The sequence below is a fragment of the Chiloscyllium plagiosum genome, unplaced genomic scaffold (genome assembly GCF_037043375.1).
Source record: "Chiloscyllium plagiosum isolate Xiang-an unplaced genomic scaffold, Cpla_swu_hap1 HiC_scaffold_2, whole genome shotgun sequence".
Lineage (NCBI taxonomy): Eukaryota > Metazoa > Chordata > Chondrichthyes > Orectolobiformes > Hemiscylliidae > Chiloscyllium > Chiloscyllium plagiosum.
The window spans coordinates 115964859-115990214 of record NW_028270140.1 but is presented as its reverse complement, the minus strand read 5'-3'; the positions used below and the strand labels follow the sequence as shown (position 1 = coordinate 115990214).

Sequence of the window (25356 nt, the reverse complement as noted above, 5' to 3'; positions counted from 1 at the left end):
GAACTTAAATACACAAACTTTTATCTTGGTTTTCTAAAACAACCTTCACTTGAACTATTTCACTTCGTTAGTTTATAGCTATCTTTCCTGGCTGACAGAAAGGGGAGGCAGTGGTGTAATGATAATGTCACTATCCTAGTTAGCTAGTAACTCTGGGCTAACATTCAGAGGACATAGGTTTGAATCTCACTAATTAAAAAGTCTATTTGATCTCTGCTCCCTTCCCTTTTAAAGAGCCCCTTTTACAGTTCTAGTCATTCAATTCACCAGAATACTGTTCCCCATAGTTTATGTGAAGACCTGATCAAAAGTACTATCCTCACTTTACCAGTGTCCCATCAATTGAAACCATCTCTCACCAACTTTGAATTAATGGTTCAGCTCAAGCATCTGTTTATCCTTTGCTAAATTTACTCATGGCTCAGGTATAAACTTTGACAGTCTGATCACCATCTCTGTGGTTCTGCATTTCAATTTCAAATGAATTTTTCCTCTCCTTCATCATGCCTGCTCCCAAGGTTTCCCTAACACTGGCAGCAATCTTTGAAACACAATTTTGTTTACAGAGTGTCCATTCCCCCAACTGAAAAGCACTCATTTATCCCCACTGTTTGCTTCCTGATAGTTAATCAATCCTCTCTCCATGCTAATACATTGTCCATAATGCCTGGCACCTTTGTCTTATGCAGCAGCTTTTTGTGCAGCACGTTGTCAACTGCCTTTTCGAAACCTAAACCCACATCTGCTGGGTCCCTATTGCCCACCGTGCTCATGTTGTCTTCACAGAATTCCAGTAGATTAGTTAAGCATGACCTGCCCTTCACAAACCAATGCTGTGTCTGCCCAATGGGACAATTTCTATCTAGATGCCTTGCCGTTTCTTCCTTGATAATAGACTCAAGCAGTTTCCCCTCTTACCTTAAACTTACGCCCTGTAGTTTTGCATTTCCCCACCTGTGGGAAAAGACCTTGTCTATTTATAATCATCTAGAAAGAAATAAGTTGATTAGGGATAGTCAACACAGTTTTGTGAAAGGTAGGTTGTGCCTTACAAGCCTTTGAGTTCTTTGAGAAGGTTGATGAGGGTAAAACGGTAAATATAATATATATTGGTTTCAGTAGGCCATTGCACAAATTACAGAGGTATGGGATTGAGGGTGATTTAGTGGTTTGGATCACAAATTGGCTAGCTGAAAGACAGAGGATGGTGGTTGATGGGAAACATTCATCCTGGAGCTCAGTTCGAGAGAACTACAAGGATCTGTTTTGGGTGCACTACTGTTTGTCATCTTTAAGTGACATGAATGTGGGCGTAGAAGGATGGGTTACTGAGTTTGCGGATGACACTAACATCGGTAGAATTATGGATAGTGCCAAAGGATGTTGCAGGTTACAGAAAGGCACAGATAAGCTGCAGAGCTGGGCTAAGAGTTGGCAAATGGAGTTTAATGCAGAAAAGCATGAGGGGATTCATTTTGGAAGGAGTCACAGGAATGCAGAGTACTGGGCTAAACGTAAGATTACTGGTAGTGTAGATGAACAGCGCTCTGTGTTTCCATGTGCATAGATCCCTGAAAGTTGCCAACCAGGGTTGTTAAGAAGGTATACAATGTGTTAGCTTTCATTGGTGGAGGGACTGAGTTTCAGAACGATGAGGTCATGCTGCAGCTGTCCAAAATTCTGATGTGGCCGCACTTGGAGTATTGTGTACAGTTCTGGTCAATGCATTAGAGGAAGGATGTGGAAGCTTTGGAAAGGGTGCAGAGGAAATTTTCTAGGGAGTTTCCTGGTATGGAGGGAAGATCTTACAAGGGAAGGGGAGGGACTTGAGGCTGTTTTTTATTAGAGAGAAGATTGAGAGGTGACTTAATAGAGACATAAGATAATCAGAGGGTTAGATAGAGTGAACAGAGAGCCTTTTTCCTCAGATAGCGATTGCTAGCACGAGGGGACATAGCTCAAAATTGAAGGGTGATAGATATAGGACAGATGTTTCTTTACTCAGTTAGTAGGGGTATGGAACACACTACCTGCAACAGTTGCCGCCAACTTTAAGGGTATTTAAATGGTCATTGGATAGACATATGGATGAAAATCGAATAATGTAGATTAGATGGGCTTCAGATTCATTTGACAAGTCAGTGCAACAGAGGGCCAAAAGGACTATACTGCGCTGTACTGTTCTACGCTCATGCCCGTAATGACTTTATAAACCTAAGGTCACCCCTCAGCCTCTGATGCTCCAAAGAAGATATCCTCAATCTATTCTGCCTCACCCTATAGCTCAAGCCCCCCAACCCTGGCAAGTCATAGCACTGTTAAGTGACTTTTGGAGATGAATATTCAAGTCCCCAATCCAGAGTACATTCTGTTCCCTTGGCACCTTCAGTGCTTTGTCCAAGTGTTGTTCGGGTGTTTCATATAAAGTACTGATTCATCAGTTGGGGAGATTGGGGTGGTGGGGTGACAATGGAAAGTAAACTGCAGACGGGTTCCTTGTTCATGTTTAACCAGTTGCCATGGGAAATGAAATGCATGCTGAGGACTGAACAGACAACTGGCTTTTGATTGTATACCACTTCAATGACATCCCTGCTGGGTCCATCCGCTCACAGAACAGGACACACCTAGGGATAGTGAGAGTGGGGTCTTGGATTTAGTCATATGCTTAGAATCAGAACGTCAGATTATTTAAAATCCGAAAGTATAGTACATGCTGGAGTTCAGAAGAATTGAGGGCCCGGGGAATTGAATCTCACAGAAACCTGTACAGGGTAAGTACAGCAAGGACATCTTGGCGGGTAGTCCAGAAGTAGGAGTCACTGTCTAATGATAGGAGGTAAACCAATTAAGATTGAAATGAGGAGACATTTCTTCACCCAGAGACTGGTGGGCCTGTGAAATTGGCTACCACAGAAAGCAGTTTAGACCAAAACATGGTACAATTTCAAGAGGAATTGGCTATAACATTTCAGGCTAAAGGGATCAAACCATAATGCGGAAAAGCAAGAACAGGATATGGAATTGGAATTTCAGCCATGAACAATGATTGGCAGAGCAGGCACAAAGGCCGAGTGGCCTACTCTTGTTCTTTATGTTTCTATTTCTCACTTTTGATTTTGTTTTGATCTAACAAGTGGCACAGTAGGGCATATTAAGTCAACCAAATTGGGTTTTCACAACAATAAACTTATTACTTAGGACATTTTTAAAAGATTCAAATTTACATTCTGGCATGGTGAGATTTAAACCCCCACCACCAGTTAAAGACAAAACTGTGCAAAATAACTATCTCAACCCCCACCCCATCATGGTTGTACTTAGTATAAGCATTACGCAGTCCCAAACTGTCAACACTGTTCAGATAGGATCCAGGGTTCAAAAAGTAAAAAATTTGTAAACTTATACTCACGCTACATAGTCAGCCATCACAAGTGGTTTTGGAATATGCCCTGCAGGAATATATCCACTTAGTACCGTTGGCTTCATTTCAACAGGTTGCAATTTTTTCTGGTTTGTATCAGCAGCCATAGATCTATCACCTTTAACTCCCAACGCACTCTACAATTAAAAACAAACACAAACTGGAGTTATACTTCTATGGAACCTAGGAGCTTAGATTGGCAGCATAAAAGGGTACCTGACTTTTGCAAGCATTGACATCATTATTCAGGAGTTTCCAAAGCCCCAAAAGCCAATGAATAAATTCTGCAAGAATCCTGAGACAGAACCATCCAAACCCACGACAACTTCCATCTACAAGGGGAAGGGCAGCACATGGAAAAGTCACCACCTGCAGGTTGCCCTCTAACCTAGTCACCAACCTGACTTGGAAGAAAAACTTGCTATTCATTCTCCGTCACTGGGTCAGGATCCTGAAGTTCCCTTCCTAACATTGTGGGTCTACCCTGAGCACATGAAATGTAACTCCTCACCACCACCTTCTCAATGGCAACAGGGCACAGATAAATGTTAGTCTTGCCAGCAATTCCCACATCGCACAAGTGAATTTAAAAAAAAAGCTTCTGAAGTGTTTGGTGGCTGCAAAGTAGAAAATAAAATCGCTTGTAACATATTCCCTCTTCCAGAATTCATGATTATGTTAAACATTCGTATTTGTTCCTTTTATAGTCTTTGGATTTTAATTTATTTTTTTTACATAGAGAAGTTTTTTCTTTACAAAATAAAATTACAAAAATATAACTTAAAATTGTAACAATAATTACAATGAACTACTACCCTACTCTACAAAACAAATCAAAACTGAACTCACTACAAATCTAAAAGTACATAAATAAATAAAATAAAGCCATTCAGCGCAACAACATAGAAGCTACCAACCTTCAGGAGCATTAATTATTACACCAGTATTTATTCAGGATTCTTCTTCCCAAGTCACAAGGCTCACTAAGCCTAATCACCATAGCTAAACAAATGCCCTAATTAAAGTGGCAAACAAATCTGCTTCCAGATAATTCAAAAGAGGGCTGCCACATCTTATAAAAAAGTTCTGTTTTATGATGCCCCATGTTTGTGAGGAAATGGCCGTCTCCTGTTTGGGAGACCTGTTTTGAAGGGGTGGTCAGGATATCCTTCTACAAAATGAGTCAGTTTGAATCCAGGATCCATCATCCCTGGCCTGAATCCCAGCATACCAACTACAGGGGTGAGATTAGATTAGATTCCCTAGAGTGTGGAAACACGCCCTTCGGCCCAACAAGTCCACACCGACCCTCCAAAGGAGAAACCCACTCCCCTATACTTACCCCAAATAATCCACCTAACACTACGGGCAATTTAGCATGGCCAATTCACCTAACCTACACATCTTTGGACTGTGGGAGGAAACCGGAGCATCCGGAGGAAACCCACACAGACACGGGGAGAATGTGCAAACTCCACACAGACAGGTGCCCGAGGCGGGAATTGAACCTGGGTCTCTAGCGCTGGGAGGCAGCAGTGCTAACCACTGAGCCACCGTGCCACCCCTAAAGAAGAGGTTTGACCGTATTAATAGTGATTGGATATAACAGACGAGGACGGACATTCATTTTGGTTAGCGCTATTTGACCTAACCAGGAAATTGAAAGGGCCTTCCATCTTTGAAGGTCTCTAATCTGGGAGAAAGTGAGGACTGCAGATGTTGGAGATCAGAGCTGAAAAATGTGTTGCTGGAAAAGCGCAGCAGGTCAGGCAGCATCCAAGGAGCAGGAGAATCGACGTTTCGGGCATAAGCCCTTCTTCAGGTCAACCAAATGAGCAAAATTAGCCTTAAATAGCTGATCAAAAGGTGGGAGTAACAAAAATACTCAAGGAAAGAAAACCCCCAGTGATTGTTTAAAAGGGGAATCTTAATTTACCTTCGATATCAGGTATTGCCGTAAGACCCTCCATGGGCATAGCCTCTGACTTTGCAAAATTGATCTAATATCCCAAAAAGGAGCCAAATAAATTAATGCTTTGTATTAAATGGGGTGCAAAAACAGCTAGGTTTGATACAAGGAGGAGATGTCATCTGCATATAACGTAAACTTACATGCACTTCTGGGGCAGCTATGTTAGGATCCTTATGGATAGACCCTGCCAGCAGCTCAATCACAAAACGTAAATAGTGGTGAGAGGGGGACAACCTTGCCAACTGCCCTACCAATACTGAAATTACTAGATCTTACACCATTGGTGAGAACCGCAGCTAGACAGTCACTATACAGGACCTCCACCCATCTGACAAAGACCTCACCTAGACCAAACCGCTCCAGGGTATAACTGAGATATGGCCACTTCACCCGATTGAAGGCTTTCTCTGTGTCTAAAGAGATCACCAAACCCTGAACCCATCATTGTTAACACACTTGGACCATATTCAGTCGTAATCTAATATTATTAGAGGACCTACAGCCCTTTATAAAACCAGTCTGGTCCTCCTGAACAACAACACGAGGCAACACCTTCTCAACTCTCAATGCAAGTATCTTAGATAAAATGTTAAAAGCCTGAATTTAACAATGAGATAGACCTATATGAAACACAGACTTCCAGGGTCTTCCCTTTCTGGAGGGGGGGGGGGGGGAGAAGAGAGGGGGGGGGGAGAAGAGAGGGGGGGGGGAGAAGAGAGGGGGGGGGGAGAAGAGAGGGGGGGGGGGAGAAGAGAGGGGGGGGGGGAGAAGAGAGGGGGGGGGAGAAGAGAGGGGGGGGGGAGAAGAGAGGGGGGGGGGAGAGAAGAGAGGGGGGGGAGAGAAGAGAGGGGGGGGGAGAAGAGAGGGGGGGGAGAAGAGAGGGGGGGGGGAGAAGAGAGGGGGGGGGAGAAGAGAGGGGGGGGGAGAAGGGGGGGGGGGGAGAAGAGGGGGGGGGGGGGAGAAGAGGGGGGGGGGAGAGAGAGAGGGGGGGGGAGAAGAGAGGGGGGGGGAGAAGAGAGGGGGGGGGAGAAGAGAGGGGGGGGGGAGAAGAGAGGGGGGGGGAGAAGAGAGGGGGGGGGAGAAGAGAGGGGGGGGGAGAAGAGAGGGGGGGGGGAGAAGAGAGGGGGGGGGAGGAGAAGAGAGGGGGGGTGGAGAAGAGAGGGGGGGAGAAGAGAGGGGGGGGGAGAAGAGAGGGGGGGGGGAGAAGAGAGGGGGGGGGAGAAGAGAGGGGGGGGGAGAAGAGAGGGGGGGGGAGAAGAGAGGGGGGGGGAGAAGAGAGGGGGGGGGAGAAGAGAGGGGGGAGGAGAAGAGGGGAGGGGAGAAGAGGGGAGGGGAGAAGAGGGGAGGGGAGAAGAGGGGGGGGGGAGAAGAGGGGGGGGGAGAGAAGAGGGGGGGGGAGAAGAGGGGGGGGGAGAAGAGGGGGGGGGGAGAAGAGGGGGGGGAGAGAAGAGGGGGGGGGAGAAGAGAGGGGGGGGAAGAGAGGGGGGGGAAGAGAGGGGGGGGGAAGAGGGGGGGGGGGGAAGAGAGGGGGGGGGGGGAAGAGAGGGGGGGGGGGGGAAGAGGGGGGGGGGGAAGAGAGGGGGGGGGGAAGAGAGGGGGGGGGGGGGAAGAGAGGGGGGGGGGGAAGAGAGGGGGGGGGGGGGGAAGAGAGGGGGGGGGAAGAGGGGGGGGGGGAAGAGGGGGGGGGGGGAAGAGAGGGGGGGGGGGAAGAGAGGGGGGGGGGGAAGAGAGGGGGGGGGGGAAGAGAGGGGGGGGGGAAGAGAGGGGGGGGAGAAGAGAGGGGGGGGGAGAAGAGAGGGGGGGGGGGGAGAAGAGAGGGGGGGGGGAGGAGAAGAGAGGGGGGGGGAGAAGAGAGGGGGGGAGAAGAGGGGGGGGGGAGAAGAGAGGGGGGGGGGAGAAGAGAGGGGGGGGGAGAAGAGAGGGGGGGGGAGAAGAGAGGGGGGGGGAGAAGAGAGGGGGGGGGAGAAGAGAGGGGGGAGGAGAAGAGAGGGGGGAGGAGAAGAGGGGAGGGGAGAAGAGGGGAGGGAGAAGAGGGGAGGGGAGAAGAGGGGGGGGGGGAGAAGAGGGGGGGGGGGGGAGAAGAGGGGGGGGGGAGAAGAGAGGGGGGGGGAAGAGAGGGGGGGGAAGAGAGGGGGGGGGAAGAGAGGGGGGGGGAAGAGGGGGGGGGGGGGAAGAGGGGGGGGGGGGGGAAGAGAGGGGGGGGGGGGGAAGAGGGGGGGGGGGAAGAGAGGGGGGGGGAAGAGAGGGGGGGGGGGGAAGAGAGGGGGGGGGGAAGAGAGGGGGGGGGGAAGAGAGGGGGGGGGGGAAGAGAGGGGGGGGGGGAAGAGAGGGGGGGGGAAGAGGGGGGGGGGGGGAAGAGAGGGGGGGGGGGGGAAGAGTGGGGGGGGGGGGAAGAGAGGGGGGGGGGAAGAGAGGGGGGGGGAAGAGAGGGGGGGGGAAGAGAGGGGGGGGGAAGAGAGGGGGGGGGAAGAGAGGGGGGGGGAAGAGAGGGGGGGGGGAAGAGAGGGGGGGGGGGAAGAGAGGGGGGGGGAGAGAGGGAGAGGGGGGGGGGAAGAGAGGGGGGGGGAGAGAGGGGGGGGGAAGAGAGGGGGGGGGGGAAGAGAGGGGGGGGGAAGAGAGGGGGGGGGAGAGAGGGGGGGGGAAGAGAGGGGGGGGGAAGAGAGGGGGGGGGAAGAGAGGGGGGGGGAAGAGAGGGGGGGGGAAGAGAGGGGGGGGGAAGAGAGGGGGGGGGAAGAGAGGGGGGGGGAAGAGAGGGGGGGGAAGAGAGGGGGGGGGAAGAGAGGGGGGGGGAAGAGAGGGGGGGGAAGAGAGGGGGGGGGAAGAGAGGGGGGGGGAAGAGAGGGGGGGGGGAAGAGAGGGGGGGGGAAGAGAGGGGGGGGAAGAGAGGGGGGGGGAAGAGGGGGGGGGGAAGAGAGGGGGGGGGAGAGAGGGGGGGGGAAGAGAGGGGGGGGGAAGAGAGGGGGGGGGGAAGAGAGGGGGGGGGAAGAGAGGGGGGGGGAAGAGAGGGGGGGGGGGAAGAGAGGGGGGGGGAAGAGAGGGGGGGGAAGAGAGGGGGGGGGAAGAGAGGGGGGGGGGAAGAGAGGGGGGGGAAGAGAGGGGGGGGAAGAGAGGGGGGGGAAAGAGAGGGGGGGGGGAAGAGAGGGGGGGGGGAAGAGGGGGGGGGGGAAGAGAGGGGGGGGAAGAGAGAGGGGGGGGGAAGAGAGAGGGGGGGGGAAGAGAGAGGGGGGGGAAGAGGGGGGGGGGAAGAGGGGGGGGGGAAGAGGGGGGGGGGGGAAGAGGGGGGGGGGGAAGAGGGGGGGGGGAAGAAGGGGGGGGGGAGAAGAGGGGGGGAGGAGAGAGGGGGGGGAAGAGGGGGGGGGAAGAGAGGGGGGGGAAGAGAGGGGGGGGAAGAGAGGGGGGGGAAGAGAGGGGGGGGAAGAGAGGGGGGGGAAGAGAGGGGGGGGAAGAGAGGGGGGGGAAGAGAGGGGGGGGGGGAAGGGGAGATGTTAGCCTCTCAGTGACGGTGGGAGGCAATCATGACAGTACAAATTTGTAAATGCCCAGCATCAGCCCTGACAGGATATTTATACATTCTTTGGAGCATTCACGCAGAGGAGCATTCACGCAGAAGACCATCAGGGCCGGGCACCTTCGCACTTTGGAAGTGTCTTACTGCCTCCTGTATCGCTTGCACTGTCAAGTGGGCATTAAGAAGAGACCACTGTCCTGAGGTCACACTTGGAATCCGGGTTCTTAAAAAAAAAGACTCCATCTTATCCCATCTATCCTTGCAGCATTCTGACCAATATAGTTCAGAGTAAAAACTCCAAAATGCCGCATTGATCTCTTTAGAGTCACATGTAAGAATCCCACTGCCTTCTGACTGATGTAATGGATTGGAGGGAGCTCTTTTTCCGGGCCAGATATACCAGGTATTTGCGTGGGCTACTGCCATGCTCAAACAGCCTTTTGTTTCGCAGAAGAGTTCTCTCTTCACTGTCGGAGTAAGCATGGAGTTCAAAGCAACCCGGAGAGCTGTGACTTTCTGCAATTTATAGTCACTGATCATCTATCAAAATATGCTGTATCGGCCGTCTTCAACTGTGCCCCAAGCAGACAGTGCTGCTTTCCCTTCTGTTGCTTCCAGCTGGGCGAATAAGAAATAACTAACCCCCTAGCGTAGGCCTTAGCAGTCTCTCAGAGTATAGATAGGTTACTAGCCATACCCGAATTGATAGCTAAGAATGCTTTAAACTCATTTGAGAAGTACTCAACAAACTTACTGTTCTTGAGATTAAAAGGATTCATTTGCCAGTGCTGGGAACCTGTTCTGTTGACCTTAACCTCAACCTCCAAAAACACTGCCACACTGATTGAAAATGGCTAGGTTTCCAATTTTATAAGACATCACCGAATCCAGAAAAACTGATGCAACTAAAAAAAGGTCAATCCTGGTAAGACACTTGTGCAGATTAGAGAAAAAGGGGAAGTCTCTACCCATAGAATGGAGACATCTCCAGACATTCATCAGCCCTAATTCCATGCATAAATCAACCAGTTGCTTGGATTGCGGAGAGATATTTGGGGGACCTTTGGGATCCATGAGGAATTAAAATCTCCCCCTATGATAGTGCGTCACGCTTCAAAGATGATCAACTTAGAAACTTCATCAGTCAAGAATTTGAGGGGATGTGCCAGGGAACAGTAAACGTTTAAGATGCCATACTCTTCATGTATTAAAGTGTGGGCAGCATGGTGGCACAGTAGTTAGCACTGCTGCCTCACAGCACCAGAGACCCAGGTTCAATTCCCACCTCAGGCGACTGACTGTATGGAGTTTGCACATTCTCCTCGTGTCTGCATGGGTTTCCTCCAGGTGCTCCAGTTTCCTCCCACAGTCAGATGGAACCATACTATTCACATTATGCACAAACAATCTGGACGAAGGAACCGAAGACATTGTGTCATCTGCAAGTATTGCAACAAAGATAGGGTGGTAGAACAGGTAGTATTGAGGAAGCGGGAGGCTGCAGAAGGACTTTTGACAGGCGAAGAGAGTGGGCAAAGAAGTGACAAATGAAATGGAATGTGGCAAAGTGTGAGGTCATGCATTTTGGTAGGAAGAATAGAAGTATAATCTATTTTCTAAACAGGGAAAGGCTTCGGAAATTTGAAGTACAAAAGGGACTTGGGAGTTCTAGCTCAGGGTTCTCAAAGTTAATGTGCAGGTTCAGCTAACAGTTAGGAAGGCAAATGCAATGTTAGCATTTATTTCAAGAGGGCTAGGATACAAGAGCAGAGATGTGGTGCTGTGTTGTATAAGGCTCTGGTCAGACTGAATTTAGAATAGTGACATCAGTTTTGGGCTGCATATCTAAGGAAAGATTAAAGGGGGTTGGCATTAAAGGGAGCCCAAAGAAGGTTTACAAAAATGATGCCAGGGATGAAGAGCTTGTCATATGAGGAGTGGTTGAGTAGTGGGTCTGGAATCAATGGAGTTTAGAAGGATGGAGGTTGGCCGGGGGCGGGGGGGGGGGTGGTCAATCTCATTGAAACTTAGAATACTCAAAGGCCTGTTTAGAGTTGATGTGGAGAAGACGCTTCCATTAGTAGGAGACAGGCACCAGACAGCACAGCCTCAGAGTGAAGGGACGATACTTTATGACTGAGATGACAAAGAATTTCTTCAGCCAGAGGGTGGTGAATCTGTGGTACTCATGGCCTCCACAGTTTTCTGAGGCAAAGTAATTTAATGTGGTTTAGACAGAGATAGATAGGCTCTTGGGTCAGAGGATCAAAGGTCACAGGGAGAAGGCAGGAGTGTGGGTTTAGGAAACTTATCAAACATGATTGAATGATAGAGCAGATTCAGTGGGCCAAATTGACTAATTCTGCTTCTTTATCGGATGGTCTTATGGATTCAAAACTTTGCTGTAATTTAATTCCATTAAATTGTCTGCGATAATAATATTTGTGCTACCTTAATGGTTACAGTAAATAATTTCCTCATGGAACACAGCAAGCAAATTGGTGCAGGTGAATAACCCTCTAAAAGAATTCAAATTAGGAAACAGTATGGAATTATTGACTATAGACTTGCATTCTTACCGGTTCCATTGATGTACCGGCCTCTGTACTTCTCATCTAGGAAAGATATACAATTGAAAAATGTCAGAAGTATTTTTTTCAAATCAAAAACGCAAACACTGGATACATTGAATTCAACCTATAACATAGGACTCCTTGAGAATTTCGTCAAATTAACAAAATGTATTGGCCTAGCAATGATTAAGTTTTTTTGTTGGGCGTTGATCAATACAGGAGATCGCAGCATTTATCACTTATTCACTTTTAAAAAAAATTCTGTCCTGGTCTGCAGGCCTTAATCCCCTAGTTTACCTAGCCCTTTCATATCTTTCTCTCTCTGGGCTCCTTCTCCACCTACCTACACATATCTCCCTTTTGCAACAGCCTCCTCCTTCTCAACCTAATCTTAAGCATAAATACTGCTTTTCCTAGCTAACAGTTCTGAAAAGGAGTCAACGGACTTGAAATGTTAACTCTGCCTTCTTCCCACAGATTCTGCCAGACCAGCTGTGTTTTGTTAGCAATTCCATTTTGATTTACATCAACATTTCTTGATTGGCACAAGTTTTTATAATCTAGTCATCAACACTGATTTGCTTAAACAATGACGCAGAATATTTAAGATACAAAAATTACTGCAAACCACAAATCAGAAACCTGAAATAAACCTTAATAAAAGCCAATTTGGGAACAGCTATTAACTTTGACCCATTTTATCCAATCGTCCAGGCGGCATGGTGGCTCAGCGGTTAGCACTGTAGCCTCACAGCACCAGGGTCCTAGGTTTGATCCCAGCATTGGGCGACTGTCTGTGTAGAGTTGGCACATTCTCCCCATGTCTGTGTGAGTTTCCTCTGGGTGCTCCAGTTTCCTCCCATAGTCCAAAGATGTGTAAGGCAGGTGAATTGGCCATTCTACATTGCCCATAATATTAGTCAGAGGGAAATAAGTTTGGGTGGGTCACTCTTTGGAGGGTCGGTGTGGACTGGTTGGACCGAAGGGCCTGTTTCCACACTGTAGGGAATCTAATCTAATCTTAGTGGTATATTACATTTTGACTCCATATATATATATTGTTCATTCTGACATAGCAGAATTAAAATCTTAAAAAGAATGGAAAACGAACTATCATTCCATAGAGCTCACTGCGCTTACTTCTCTCAGAGGCCTGCTCCCTTTAGGTTCCACAAAATGAATTCTCTGCTGTTTACCAAGTTAGACTTTTCAGTCACAATTTTCTAACTTGTGTACAAGTTGTGTTCACTGTGTGTCAGAGTGCAGAAAAAATAAATAGTCAAATTGTGATCACCAAATTAGTATTAACAAAGTTCAATAACAACACTGATTGGGTTAGAATATTTTCCGTGGTGGCCAGCAAGAGCTCAGTCGACATACAAACTAAAACATTCAGGTTTCATCCACAAAAACCCCTTTCAAGTCTCTATTAAGCCAAGATGACATTTGTGCCTCTAGTTGAGCAGTAAATAATCAAAGATCCAAGAACTATTTTTATTTTCCACAACAACAATACATGAGATTTGTTGGGAGTAATTAAACACATGCTAAACAAAAACAGTTGGATAGTCAAAGCAAGTTTGATAAAAATATTACTTACACTTAAGCAGGGCAGAGGGGAGATGGGATGGAGAAAGGGAATGGGTTTCCATTTATTCTGTTCAAAACAAATTACCTCATATTCTGCATATTCTTTTTGTTTCCTCTTTGCCTCGTGCCTCCAAAGCTTCAGACACACAATTGAACTGATGAGATAAAGAAACATCGTAGCAAACAGGAAGATGACAGCAGCAATTTGTCCTCCTTCTACACGGCAAAATGTAGAATTCATTGGAGTGTTGAAGAGAGGATAATAACAAAGCCCGCCACGATTCATGTCATTTAAATATACTATAGCAGCAGCCAGGAAGAGAATAAACAGGACGATGTTAATGGCAAACTCAGTCAACGGCCACCAGTTGGAATCAAGTAAGATTGTCCGGTAGTACATGGACATGCCCAGTACAAGTAAAATAATAGTGACAACCCACGCTATGCCTGCAACAACAATGACAAAAGGAGTTTTAGGTCCATCATAATAGTATCCTCCTTGCAGACTGTTGGCAACATGACTATATGGCCGTGAGTAACCAAACATATTATACCATTCGTTGTCCTTATGTATGTAAGCACAAACACAGGCAAATACGGCAGCTCCAGATAATAACTGAACTACACCCAAGATCCTCAGTAAACCAGCCCACGACTTCATGTAGGAGTATTTCATATGGTACACCTGCACCTTCTCACTGTAGCTCTGCACAGTGCGGGTATGACGATCCAACGAATCGTAGGGATCTCGAGGCAGCATGGCTTCAGTTTCCTTCCGAGAGTTGTAGCTCCCTCCAGAGCCTCCATATGGATCCCTGTAAGAACTAGCTGATCTCTGTTCATCGATTCTGGATTGTTCTTTAGAAGAAGGAGTGGGGGATGCAGGTGGTGAACACTCCACTCCCTCACTAATGTAATTGGTTGGAGGTGCTGTATTCCACTGGTTTTCATCACTTTTATTTTTGAACAAGTTTTTTACAGAATCTGGAATGAAACGTCTCACTGGTTTCAATTCAAGAGAAGTCACTGGATCATCACTTCCAGCTAAATAAAATTCAGGACCTACAGGTGGCTGCAGAGGCAGAGGTGGAGGCGGCAGTGGATCTGCACTATCTGCTAAATTACAGTCTTGTATAGATTTAGAACCTGATACAGGGAGAAAATTCTCCTGTTGAGACAGATGCGAATCCTGTCCTTCTCGAGGAACCTCATCATATTGAGACACTCTTTCTCGATTCCTACGAGTGTTGTCAGAAACTCTTGATCTTTGACCTGAAGATGCTCCCGAGGACATTGGTAGTGCTTCCCCCTGTGAGGTGAAAAATAGGGAAGTTATCCGTCCAATTTTCTTTTCTCACTATGAATAAAAACCAATCATAAATACTTACTTTTCAAGGAGGTAATAAACTTTGATAACTTATAGTCAACCCAAAATAACAGACATGATTTGGAGATGCCGGTGTTGGACTGGGATGTATAAAGTTAAAAATCACACAACACCAGGTTATAGTCCAACAGCTTTAATTAGGAGCACACTAGCTTTCAGAGCGACGCTCCGAAAGCTAGTGTGCTCCCAATTAAACCTGTTGGACTATAATCTGGTGTTGTGTGATTTTTAACAAAATAACAGAAGCAGCTTTGAAAAGTTGGAAGTATTTTTCAGATTCGCGCTTGGACCAAAATCAAAAACCTCTGCAGTCTGACGTGCTACAAACTATCACCTTCATGTACCATTGCAGCAAATTTTTCATTTACTTTTATGAATGAGCAAGATGAGCAGTGTGCACTGAAATAAAGCATATTTTAGGCACAGGAAGCAGAGTCTCTGGGGGAAAGAAAAAGTTAAAAATTATTTCTGCTCCTCAGGGACTATCAAACTCTAGCTTTTAAAATTGTCATTCCCTTCAAGTTGAGCCATGAGCAGCCTTTGAACAAAGAAGCAAGTCTGCTGACTAATTAAAAGTCTTCAGAACAACAGTCAGGTTCTCTTTAGTCTACACAAGCAAGACTTTGACTCTGCAGTGCACTGGGAAGCTCAATTCCTTTCACTTGAACTTTCATTAGAAGGCCATAAATGGCAAAACAACATACCAGATACCACAGTACTCATCCAAACTGGCAAAGGAACCTCCATGATTTTGAAACCACTTAACAGCGATCTTTAGTGTTGGAAGGAGAGTTTCATTGGGCATCTTCAGGTGCCCTTAAAAGGTGGTGAGCTATAGTTTATGTGTGTAGATACCCTCAATACCATGAAGGGGGAAAGAGAGGAGTGTGTGTATAGTTGCCAGGATATTAATCCAGCGATACAGAACAAAAAGTCAAGAGGAGGATTGGCTTAGAAAAGAACTTTCAGTTGGTGGTGCTCTCATGTATCTGCTACTCTTGTCCTCCTAGATGGTAGAGGCTATGGACTTTGAAGGTTCTAAGAATCCTTTATGAATTTCTGCAGTACATCTTCTAGATAGTACACACTGCTGCTACTGAATGTCAGTGGTGGAGGGAGTGAATCCAGTTGCCAAACAAGTAGGCTGTTTGGAACTGAATGCTATCAGAAAAGGCTGTTGGAGGGAAATCCTGAGGGACAGGATTTATATGTATTTGAAAAGGCAAGGACTAATTAGGGATATTTGACATGGCTTTGCATGTTGAAAATCATCTCACTAACTTGATTGAGTTTTATGAAGGAGTAACGAAGAGGACTGGCGAGGGCAGAATGGTGGATGATCTATATGGACTACAGTAATGCATTCAACAAGGTTCCTCATGGTAGCCGGGTTAGCAAGGTTAGTTCACACGGAATACAAGGAGAACTAGCTATTTGGATACAGAACTGGTCTTGAAGGTAGAAGAAAGAATGTAGCTGTGGAGGGTTGCTTTTCAGACTGGAGGCCTGTAAGCAGTGGTTCGCCACAATGATTGGTGCTGGATCCACTGCTTTTTGCCTTTAATTTAATGTGATTTGATGTGGACATGAGAAAGTGCATAAGGTATGGGCATGTAGGGAAAGAGTTAAGTTGAGTTTTGTGAAACCAAGATTCAGCTAAGCATGACTCAGATCAGTTAAGAACTTTGCAGTGAACAATGAGGTACTGGAGCAAGGGTAGTGAGTTAACAAGGTGAAAAAGCATTCATTATGTAAAGTCAGTTAACAAGATGAAAAGCAATTATTATGTGAAGCCAGTTATTCACGGAATAACACTGGCGTAATCTCTACTATTGGCACTCGCTGATTGTAACAGTCACCCAATCAATATGTATGTTACCTTATCTGGACGCTCCTCCCGGTATGTGATTATACAATTCATTAAGAAACTGCTGTTCAATAGAAGACTGAGAACTCATGTCCCTGAGCATATGGGTGACCGTTCTCTCTCCCTCCAGAATACGAAATAAAGTTGAAGGAGGTAAGACTATGCTGTGTTTGAGCTTCGACCGAGGTGGGAACGGGACGACAATATTGGCACAGTTGGCAGGATCCAAACAAATAGTTATGGTTGGACAATGTTAGCAATTGCCCAGAATATCGGTGTCTCGATACAAATAGGCCCACAAGGTATGATTTTAAACCGTGCTCCTTCTTGATATTCTTGTGTGACAGAGACTGTCCCCTCGCTAGATCGCTATCTGACAGATTCCTTGAATGGTAATTAGTTCAGTCGAGAGACAGTTTCACAAGCATGCTGACAAACAGGGGTTCGAGTCCTGTGTATAATTGAGGTTCAAGCCCATCTGGGGAATACAGTGAGAAAGGGGTTAAAGTCCCCTAGTGGTGAAATGTGAGGCTCTGCGAGTGTTTGTTCGTGGCTTGGACCGCGATGCTGTGTGCTCCACTTAAAAGGCTTTTTCTTGTTATTAGTGTAGTTTCATCGAGAGGATGCAAAAGAAAACATGAAATGCTGAAATTGGGCTTGTACTAATACTTGGGTCAGAAAAGGCAGCTTCAACGTAAATTGTGCGATGCTGAGAGTATTTGATATTTAAACATTTTGGTTTGTTAAAATGCTGGTTCAGAAAGTCCTTTTGTGCGGCTGTTTTGCCTTGTTTGAATCAGAATCTCAATTCGACGTGTTTTGTGGGCTATGTAATAGGGCAGAATTTGTTTTTACATTAATATTGTACAATATTATGTTCTTTTTAAAATGATCAAACTTGTAACCTTAAAACAAATTGATTGAGTGCCTTGAGCCCCTGATTTGTTCGAAAGTCTACACTGCCCGTTTAAAAAAAAAAGTTGGTCCGTGATCATGCTTTAGCCAGATGAGAGTATTGCCGTGTTTTTAATGCAGAGTTTTCACAAAGAGCGCATTTTGAGTTCGATGTTTTGCTAAGATTTTCTAGAGATTATTAGAACTTGAAGCTGAGCTGTTTAAATTCTTTCAATTATTGTTCAGACTTCATTGGCCTCCTTCATATTGCAAATTCAAAGAATGTTGATCGCTATCAAAGTTGCCACTGTAATTCCGAATGTTTTGGGAAATTTCACTTGGAGAACATTTTAAAATATTCAGCATATATGTTTCCCACGAATATTTGAGATTTAAACCTGAACTGAAACTGCCTCTTCAATTGCTGAAGCACAGGAAACATTGTTGTTTTCTTGCTATTCCAGACTTTTGAGATACTTTCCCTGACAGCTTTCATATTAGCCAAGTATCAATTTGTGAAAGGAAAATAGTTTTTGAATATCCTGAATGGGGTACCCGAGGGTTTGATTTTAGGACCATTGATTGTTGTTTATAATCAGCTGAATTGTTTAGGCAGTTCAATTTAAAAGTTTATGCATTGTATAAAACTTGATGTCATAAGTGTTTTTGACAATTGCAACATTTAAGAGGCATTTGGATGGGTATATGAATAGGAAGGGTTTGGGGCAGGTGGGACTAGATTGGGTTGGGATATCTGGTAGGCATGGATGGGTTGGACCGAAGGGTCTGTTTCCATGCTGTACATCTCTATGACTCTGAGTCTAAGTAGCAAACAGAGTAATAGACTTCAAGAATTCAAAGAAGATTGAAATGGCAGACAACTTAGTGTAGTTAAACATGTGACTGTCTTCACACTGGGAACCACCTTAGCAAAGGAGGAATGAGAGAGGAAATGCAAAGAAACTTTCCAGCAGCTAAAGTCTTCTCTAGAGTTTCTCCATTTGTAGGTAAAGCACATCTTTGGACCACCACCCACCCCTCCACAACCTGATCCAATCAGCTCCCCAGTCATGAGCACAAAAAGTGAAGAAGATAACAACAGTGAAGAGGAGGTCAGTACGCTTTTTTTGCCAGTGGCCTTCCTATGGACATTAAAGCATGTGAGCTTTACCTTGTCTTTCAATCATTTAAGGGATATGAAGGTTCACTGATCAATGTAACATCACAACAGCCAGTTTGCTTTGTTACATTTAAACAGCAGAGTGGGAGCAGAAGCAAAGAGTTCACCTCGCCTGCTGCTGTACTGCACACTCAAATGCGCTAGTATCCTCCACCTCAACCATCTCTAGAAGGATGGAAGTGTGGTCAGTTTTGTGAAATATTTAACTGCCCTTATCCAAGAATTCAGATTTCTCCATGGAATGGTGTGGAAGGACAGGCTGAATTTTGTTTTCAAGTTGGACTTTACTGAAGGAGATTTTGGAGAACTGGCTTGTTTCCATTCAGCTTGCAGTGGTCACTAAGGACTGTAGATTAAAAGAACTTTACTGGTGAATTTTTTTCCACATAGTAAATAGAGTTTGAAGAATCCTAGAAACGGACTAGTAATTTTTGTTGTGATAATCATTGTACGCTGTGTCAATAACTTGCTTAAATACTGGCTGTCGAAGTCTTATGAAAGTTAGCAGTGCCATCTTGGTGGTTTATCATGAAACGATAAGGAGGGAATGAGTGTATACAAGGTATGAACAGGTGGGAAAGAGTTAGGTCTAAGATTTGTGAAACAAAAAGGTTCAGCTAAGCACAAGGCAAATCAGATAAGAACTTTGAATAAGCAATGACCTACTGGAGACAAGAGTAGTAGGTTAACAAGATGAAAAAGCATTCCGTATGTAAAGTCAGTTAACAAGACGAAAATCATTCATTATGTGAAACCGGTTATTCATTGTATAACGCCAGATGGCTTAATCTTTACTATTGACACTCGCTGATTGTAACGGTCACCCAATCAATATGTATGTTGCCTTGTCTAGATGCTCCTCCGTGTAAGTGACTCAATAATTCACTAAGAATCTGCTGTTCAAGAAGACCGAAAACTCATGTCCCTGTGCACAAGGACAATCGTTCTCTCTCCCTCCAGGGCCCAGAATAAAGATGAAGGAGGTAAAACTATACTGTGTCTGAGCATTTTGCTTCAACTGAACGGGAACGTGACAACAGACATAGGAGGTATGGCTAGTAGGTTTGCAGATGACACTAAAATTAGAGGTGTAGTGGACAGCAAAGAAGGTTAACTCAGAATACAATGGGATCTTGATCAGATGGGCCAAGGAGTGGCAGACAGTTTAATTTAGTTTAAATATGAGATGCCGCAATCAGACTTCTACACTTCACGGTAATGTACTGAGAAGTGTGGCTGAATTAAGAGACCTTGGAGTGCAGGTTCGCAGATCCTTGAAATTGGAGTCACAGGTCGATAGGATAGTGAAGGTGGCATTTGGTATTTCTTGCTCAGTGCTCGCCTTTATTGTTCAGTGCATCGAGGCAGAGGTCATATTGAGAGTACCAGACATTGGTTAGGCCACTTTTGGAATGTTGTGTACAACTCTGGTCTCCCTCCTATAGGAAGGGTGTTGCGAAACTTGAAAGGGTTCAGAAAAGATTTACAAGGATGTTGCCAGGTTGGAAGGGGTTGAGTTAGGGAGAGGCTGAATAGGCTGGGGCTATTTTCCCTGGAGTGTCAGAGGCTGAGGGATGACCTTATAGGTGATTTTTAAAATCATGAAGGGCATGGATATGGTAAAAGGCAAGATCTTTTCCCTGGGGTGGGGGTGGAGGGGTCCAAAACTAGAAGGCATAAGTTTAAGGAGAGAGGGGAAAAAGAGTTAAAAAGGGACCTAACAGCAATTTTTGCACGCAGAGGTTGATGCGTAAATGGAATGAGTTGCCAGAAGAAGTGGTGGAGGCTGGTACGGCTACAACATTTAATGTTAATAGCCTGTAATGTTAATAGCGAGATGATTCATTGTCACTGAGTGTCAAGGGGCTTTGGTTAAGTTTTCTCTCTTGTTGGAAACAAACACTATTTGGCCTAGTATGGTGCAAATATTACTTGCCACTTGTCATCCTAAACCTGAGTATTGTTTGGGTCTTGCTGCATTTGGACACTGATTGCATTACCTGAGAAGTCACAATGATGCAGAACCTGGCAGAGTGAGAATCCCCACTTCTGATTTTGCGATGGAGGTAAAACCATTGGTGCAGCAGCTGAGGATTGTTGACCCTAGGATATGCTGTTTGACCCAATGTCAGTGCCCCTACCTCTGAGTCAGAAGGATGGAAATGTGTTGCTGGAAAAGCGCAGCAGGTCAGGCAGCATCTAGGGAACAGGAGAATCGACGTTTCGGGCATTCCTGAAGAAGGGCTAATGCCCGAAACGTCGATTCTCCTGTTCCCTAGATGCTGCCTGACCTGCTGCGCTTTTCCAGCAACACATTTCCATCTCTGATCTCCAGCATCTGCAGACCTCACTTTCTCCTCTGAGTCAGGAGGACCAAGTTCAAGTGCCACCTGCTCCAGGAGGTGTGTATAATGGCAGAACAGGTTGATGACCTGGAGTTTAGATGTCTAACCTGCAACCATGACCACAACTATGTCCTTTATTGCTTCCTTCATGTATGACTCCAATCAGAACAGAGTTCTGTTCCTTGCCTTCTCTCTATTACAGGAATGACTTACAATTCAAACCCAAACTCAGCTTGACTTCATATCCTAATATTACATGGGATGCAATCAGTAATAATAACTATGGGTAATTTTAACCTTCATATTGATTGGGTCAATCAAGTTGGAAAGGGTAGCTATGACAACAAACTTAGGGTGAATCCGGGATAGTTTCCTAGAGCAAAATGTCATACAACCAACCACAGAACAGGCTATCTTCGATCTGGTAACTGGTAAAGTGGTACATTTATTAAATGACCTTACAATAAAAGATAACCAGGAAGTAGGATCACAGCATTGTGCTATTCAATTCGAGTGTGAGAAACCTAGGTTTGAAACATCCATTTTTAAGTTAAACAATGGGAACGTAAGAGTTGGCTAACAACTGGACTGGGTAAACAGATTAACAGGAAAGACAGTTTGCAAGAAACAACAGATATTTAAGGAGGTGATCTATGATACTCAACGAAAATACATCCCTATAAGGTGGAACGATTCTAAGACAGGGATGAATCAGCCATGGCAAACCAAGGAAATTCAGGAGAGTACAAGTTGAAAGAAATGGAAAACGGAAACGAAAGTCAATGGCAGCCCTGAAGACCTGGGATAAAATGGGAATTCAGCAAAGGAGAATGAAATAGATAATTTAAAAATAACAGAAAAACTATGAGAGGAAACTGAAGAGGAATATTAAAAACTGATAGTAAGAGCATCTTTAAATCTTTAAAATGGAAGACAGCAGTCAAAGTGAGCATAGGCCCCTTAGAAAATAAATCTGAGGAGATAGTTACACGGAACAAGGAAATGGAAGAGAAGTTAAACAGCTTTTTTTTTAAATCAATCTTTATGGAGGAGATACTTTGAACATCCTATTAATACTAAAGTATAAGTACCATCAGTAGAAAAGTACTATTATTCAAGCCTTTAGGATTTGCATCCTCAGATCCTAAAAGTAGCAGCTAGAGTGATATTGGATGCATTTGTTCTAATTTTCCAAAAATCCTTGGATTCAGGAACAGTACAACAGATTTGAAAAACTGCCAATATGACAGCCTTCTTCGAAAAGGAAGGCAAAAAGCAGGTAACTATAAGACAATTACCTAACATGTATTGTTGGAAAAATGTTGGAATCAATTAAGGAAGCACATTTGGAAAATCATAATCTAATCAATCAATCACCATGAATTCATGAAAGGAAAATCAAGTTTGACTAATTTATTAGGAGTTTGTTGAGGAAGTCTAAACCAGAGAGGAGAGGGGAACCTGTGGACATGTTGAATTTGGACTTCCAGAAAGCAAGGTACCTTACCGAAGTTAAGTCATAAACTATGAATGCAGATTGTTTTAGGTAACATATTGGTGTCAATAGAAAATCAGTTAACAGGTAGGAAACCCAATGGGAAATTAAGTTTTTTTGTTTAAGGTTAGTGACACGTAACCCGTGGGTTTTCACAGGGATCAGTGCTGAGATAGCAACTGCTTACAATATATATTCATGCCTTGGAGAAAGAAAGCAAGTGTACTGGAGCCAAATAGAGTAAAAGACAAGTTAAAAGAGAGAAATTCATTGGTTAAGTAAATGGACAAAAAGAAGTTGGCAAGTAGAACATAATATGGGAAAATGTGATTTTTTTCAATTTGGAAGGGAGAACAAAGTATTATTTAAATGGAGAACAACTGCAACACAAAGGGACTTGGCGACACTTGGGCATGACACACAAATAATAAGGAAGGCTAAATGAATACCGGCCCTTATTTCAAGGGGTTTGGTGTCTAAGAATAGGGAGCAATACTAGTCTACCTTCGAGAGGAAGGTTATTGTGACGCAGCAAGACAAACATCAACTGTACCTGGAGGACCACCAACTCAATGAAAGATGCCCTTTAGTTTACCTCAACCAAGTGTTGCAGACTGCCACATTTCAAAGCCCTGGGCTACCTGCTGGAAGACAAAGCTTGGGACAGCTGCTGCCAAGGCACAGTCACCAGTCTTTCTGCCAAAGGACAATGGAGGTACTTCAGTTGTCAGACTTCCCCATGCCTTAACACGTATGTATAAGAAATAAATAACATGGGTTTATTGTTCTATGTAATGACTACATAGTCACAACAGTTCAATTCTATGTACATAAATATTTTTATGAAAAGTATTTTTTGAAATTAAAAGCACACTCATAACAGTCAAAGAGATGTATTTTTAAATTGTAAGTCCTTCTAACATACAAAGGCAAGCACTAATCATGGAAACATCCCTAGTCATCCAACTTATGGAACAAAATTGGAGTCTCTACTATTATTATCCATAACTGTAGAGGGGTAATGCTGCCACAGGAACGCCCTCTGGGGTTGGTTGGTTGATTAGTTAGTTAGATGGATGTTATGCATCAGATTGGCACCTACAGAAAAGGAGTTCAAACCCCATTCTGGCTATGATTAAGGTTCTTCACTCTTTCAGTGAAATCACAAGATGGGTTAGATGTGCCTTTTGGGGCAGAAAACTCAAGCAGGATCTCCTCTGGACTTATCCTTACATCATCAGCACTTACACCAATTAATTTCTCCAGATTTGAGTTGTGTTTCAACCTGTTTTGTTCTTTCCCCCCTTCTCCCAATTTATTTAACTTTGGCAAAAGGCAAACACCAACTGACCACCTTCTCCCTTCACAATTACTGCTTGATCGAGTATTTTCAACGTATTATTTTTACAGATTTCTAGCTTTTACTTTTATTCATAGCCTACCTCAGCACCCATTTCCTTTCTGGTGGATCTGAATCCCACCCACCCCTTTACAAAATAAAGTGCATATACGGGTAGCTGCGCTGTTAATGAGAGTCACATATACACAGTCAGCATATCTTTTCGCAAATATATTCTGGAAAAGAGCTTTGCGAGAAATTTATGTTGTTCGCGTACCATTGAGACGTTGTTGATAATAGTTTCTCACCAATGAAAAAGTTTTTAGATCGATCATTAGTTACAGAACTTAAAGCGATCGGCGCAAAACCTAAAACATAAACGAAGGAAAATAACCATCATCGCTGAAGAACGAACACAAACAGAAGACTTCAACGGAGATTTCAAACCACTTCGCACTTTCTTTCATCCAAAGCTAGAAGTGAATAAATAAAACTACAACCGGATCGAGTGTGTTGCCTGGCGTGGGGAAACCCAGCTCCATATAAAGGTGCGGCTCAGTTCTCAGGGAGAAGCAACAACCCTCTCCACCTCCATTCCCATCCCAGGCCGAGCCATCCATGATCAAAGCCCCACACTCTCCGGGGTCTATGAAAAGAAGAAAGAAAACACCGTCCTCACCCTCAGGAGTTGATGCAGGTTAAAAGGCTGGAGGGTGAAAACAGACGAAGGTAGCCGCTAAGCGACACTCGGCACTCCTCACCTACCGGCTCCACTACAGCAGAAACTTCTCGCCTCCTCCCACCTTCCGCGGGAGAAATGGCGGAAATGCCAGGGTCCAGGTCACGTGACCCGTCCCGGTGACGTCACATCGGCGCCGCTCCAGGTGTCCGCAGGTAGGAGCCCTCCCGCTGGGCGCATGCGCAGCGACCCCGAGGCCGCCGCCACCCGTACCTGCGAGCAGACGGCCATGGTCCCGCCCCCTCACCTGAGCGCGTGCAGGGTTCCCCATCCACGCTCGATGGGCCGCAGTCCTCCCAATGCAGCAGGATCTGTCTTTGGGAGTCTGTCCAATTCAGACAGGTTAAGGCGTGAGATTGCAGCATATCGCTGTTCCACCTCATAAGTCCCCAAAATACACAAAAGTAAAAACTGTAATTGCGGAGTCTAAACAGAAAATGCTGATCTGTCAGCAGCACTGGAAAGAGAGAGACAGTTAGTCCTTCAGTTCGGTGATCTTTCATCAGAACTGGGGAAAAATTAAAAATATGAATTGCAAAATACCTTCAAACCCAGAGTAAAGGGGATAGGTGTACAGATGGCGTTAAATATACAAATTATTAACCATCTGAGGTAGGCTACAATATCACTGTGATTCCCATAGTCGTGTTTGTGTTCTCTTGAGAAGTTGAAGCCCATACAGATGACAACAAGAGGCAGCTTGTTGCTTTATTTATAATCATTGTTTAACATGACAGTAAGTTTGGAGCTTGTATGAGGACCTCAAGAAGAGCAGAGAGATCTGGGTGTTTAGGTCCATTGTACCCTGAAGATGGCTGCACAGGTGGATAGAGTGGACAAGAAGGCATGTGGTATGCTTGCCTTCATTGAATGGGGTATTGAGTATAAGAGCTGACAGGTCATGTTAAAATTGGCTCGGCAAAAATGAGTACTGCAGATGCTGGAGATCAGAGTCAAGATTAGAATGGTGCTGGACAAGCACAGCAGGTCCGGCAGCATCCGAGGAGCAGGAAAATCGACATTTCAGGCAAAAGCCCTTCATC

At 45.2% G+C, this 25356-nt stretch overlaps 1 protein-coding gene across 2 annotated transcripts in view; it reads right to left on the bottom strand.

Annotated features, from left to right (window-relative positions):
- marveld2b (MARVEL domain containing 2b) overlaps positions 1-24405 on the bottom strand; it is a 37892-nt gene extending 13487 nt beyond the window's left edge. Inside the window, exons 1-5 of one of the 2 annotated variants that reach the window (XM_087999942.1) lie at positions 24254-24363; positions 22831-22978; positions 13153-14376; positions 11484-11519; positions 3413-3561 (exon numbers count right to left, since the gene is read on the bottom strand). In XM_087999942.1, coding sequence (XP_087856068.1) covers positions 3413-3561; positions 11484-11519; positions 13153-14361 — 1394 coding nt within the window. In that variant the 5' untranslated portion in view covers positions 14362-14376; positions 22831-22978; positions 24254-24363. Of the gene's footprint in view, positions 1-3412; positions 3562-11483; positions 11520-13152; positions 14377-22830; positions 22979-24253 lie in introns of both variants that reach the window. The other variant, XM_043707921.2, reaches the window with a different exon arrangement.
- Between the last annotated feature and the right edge of the window lie 951 nt (positions 24406-25356).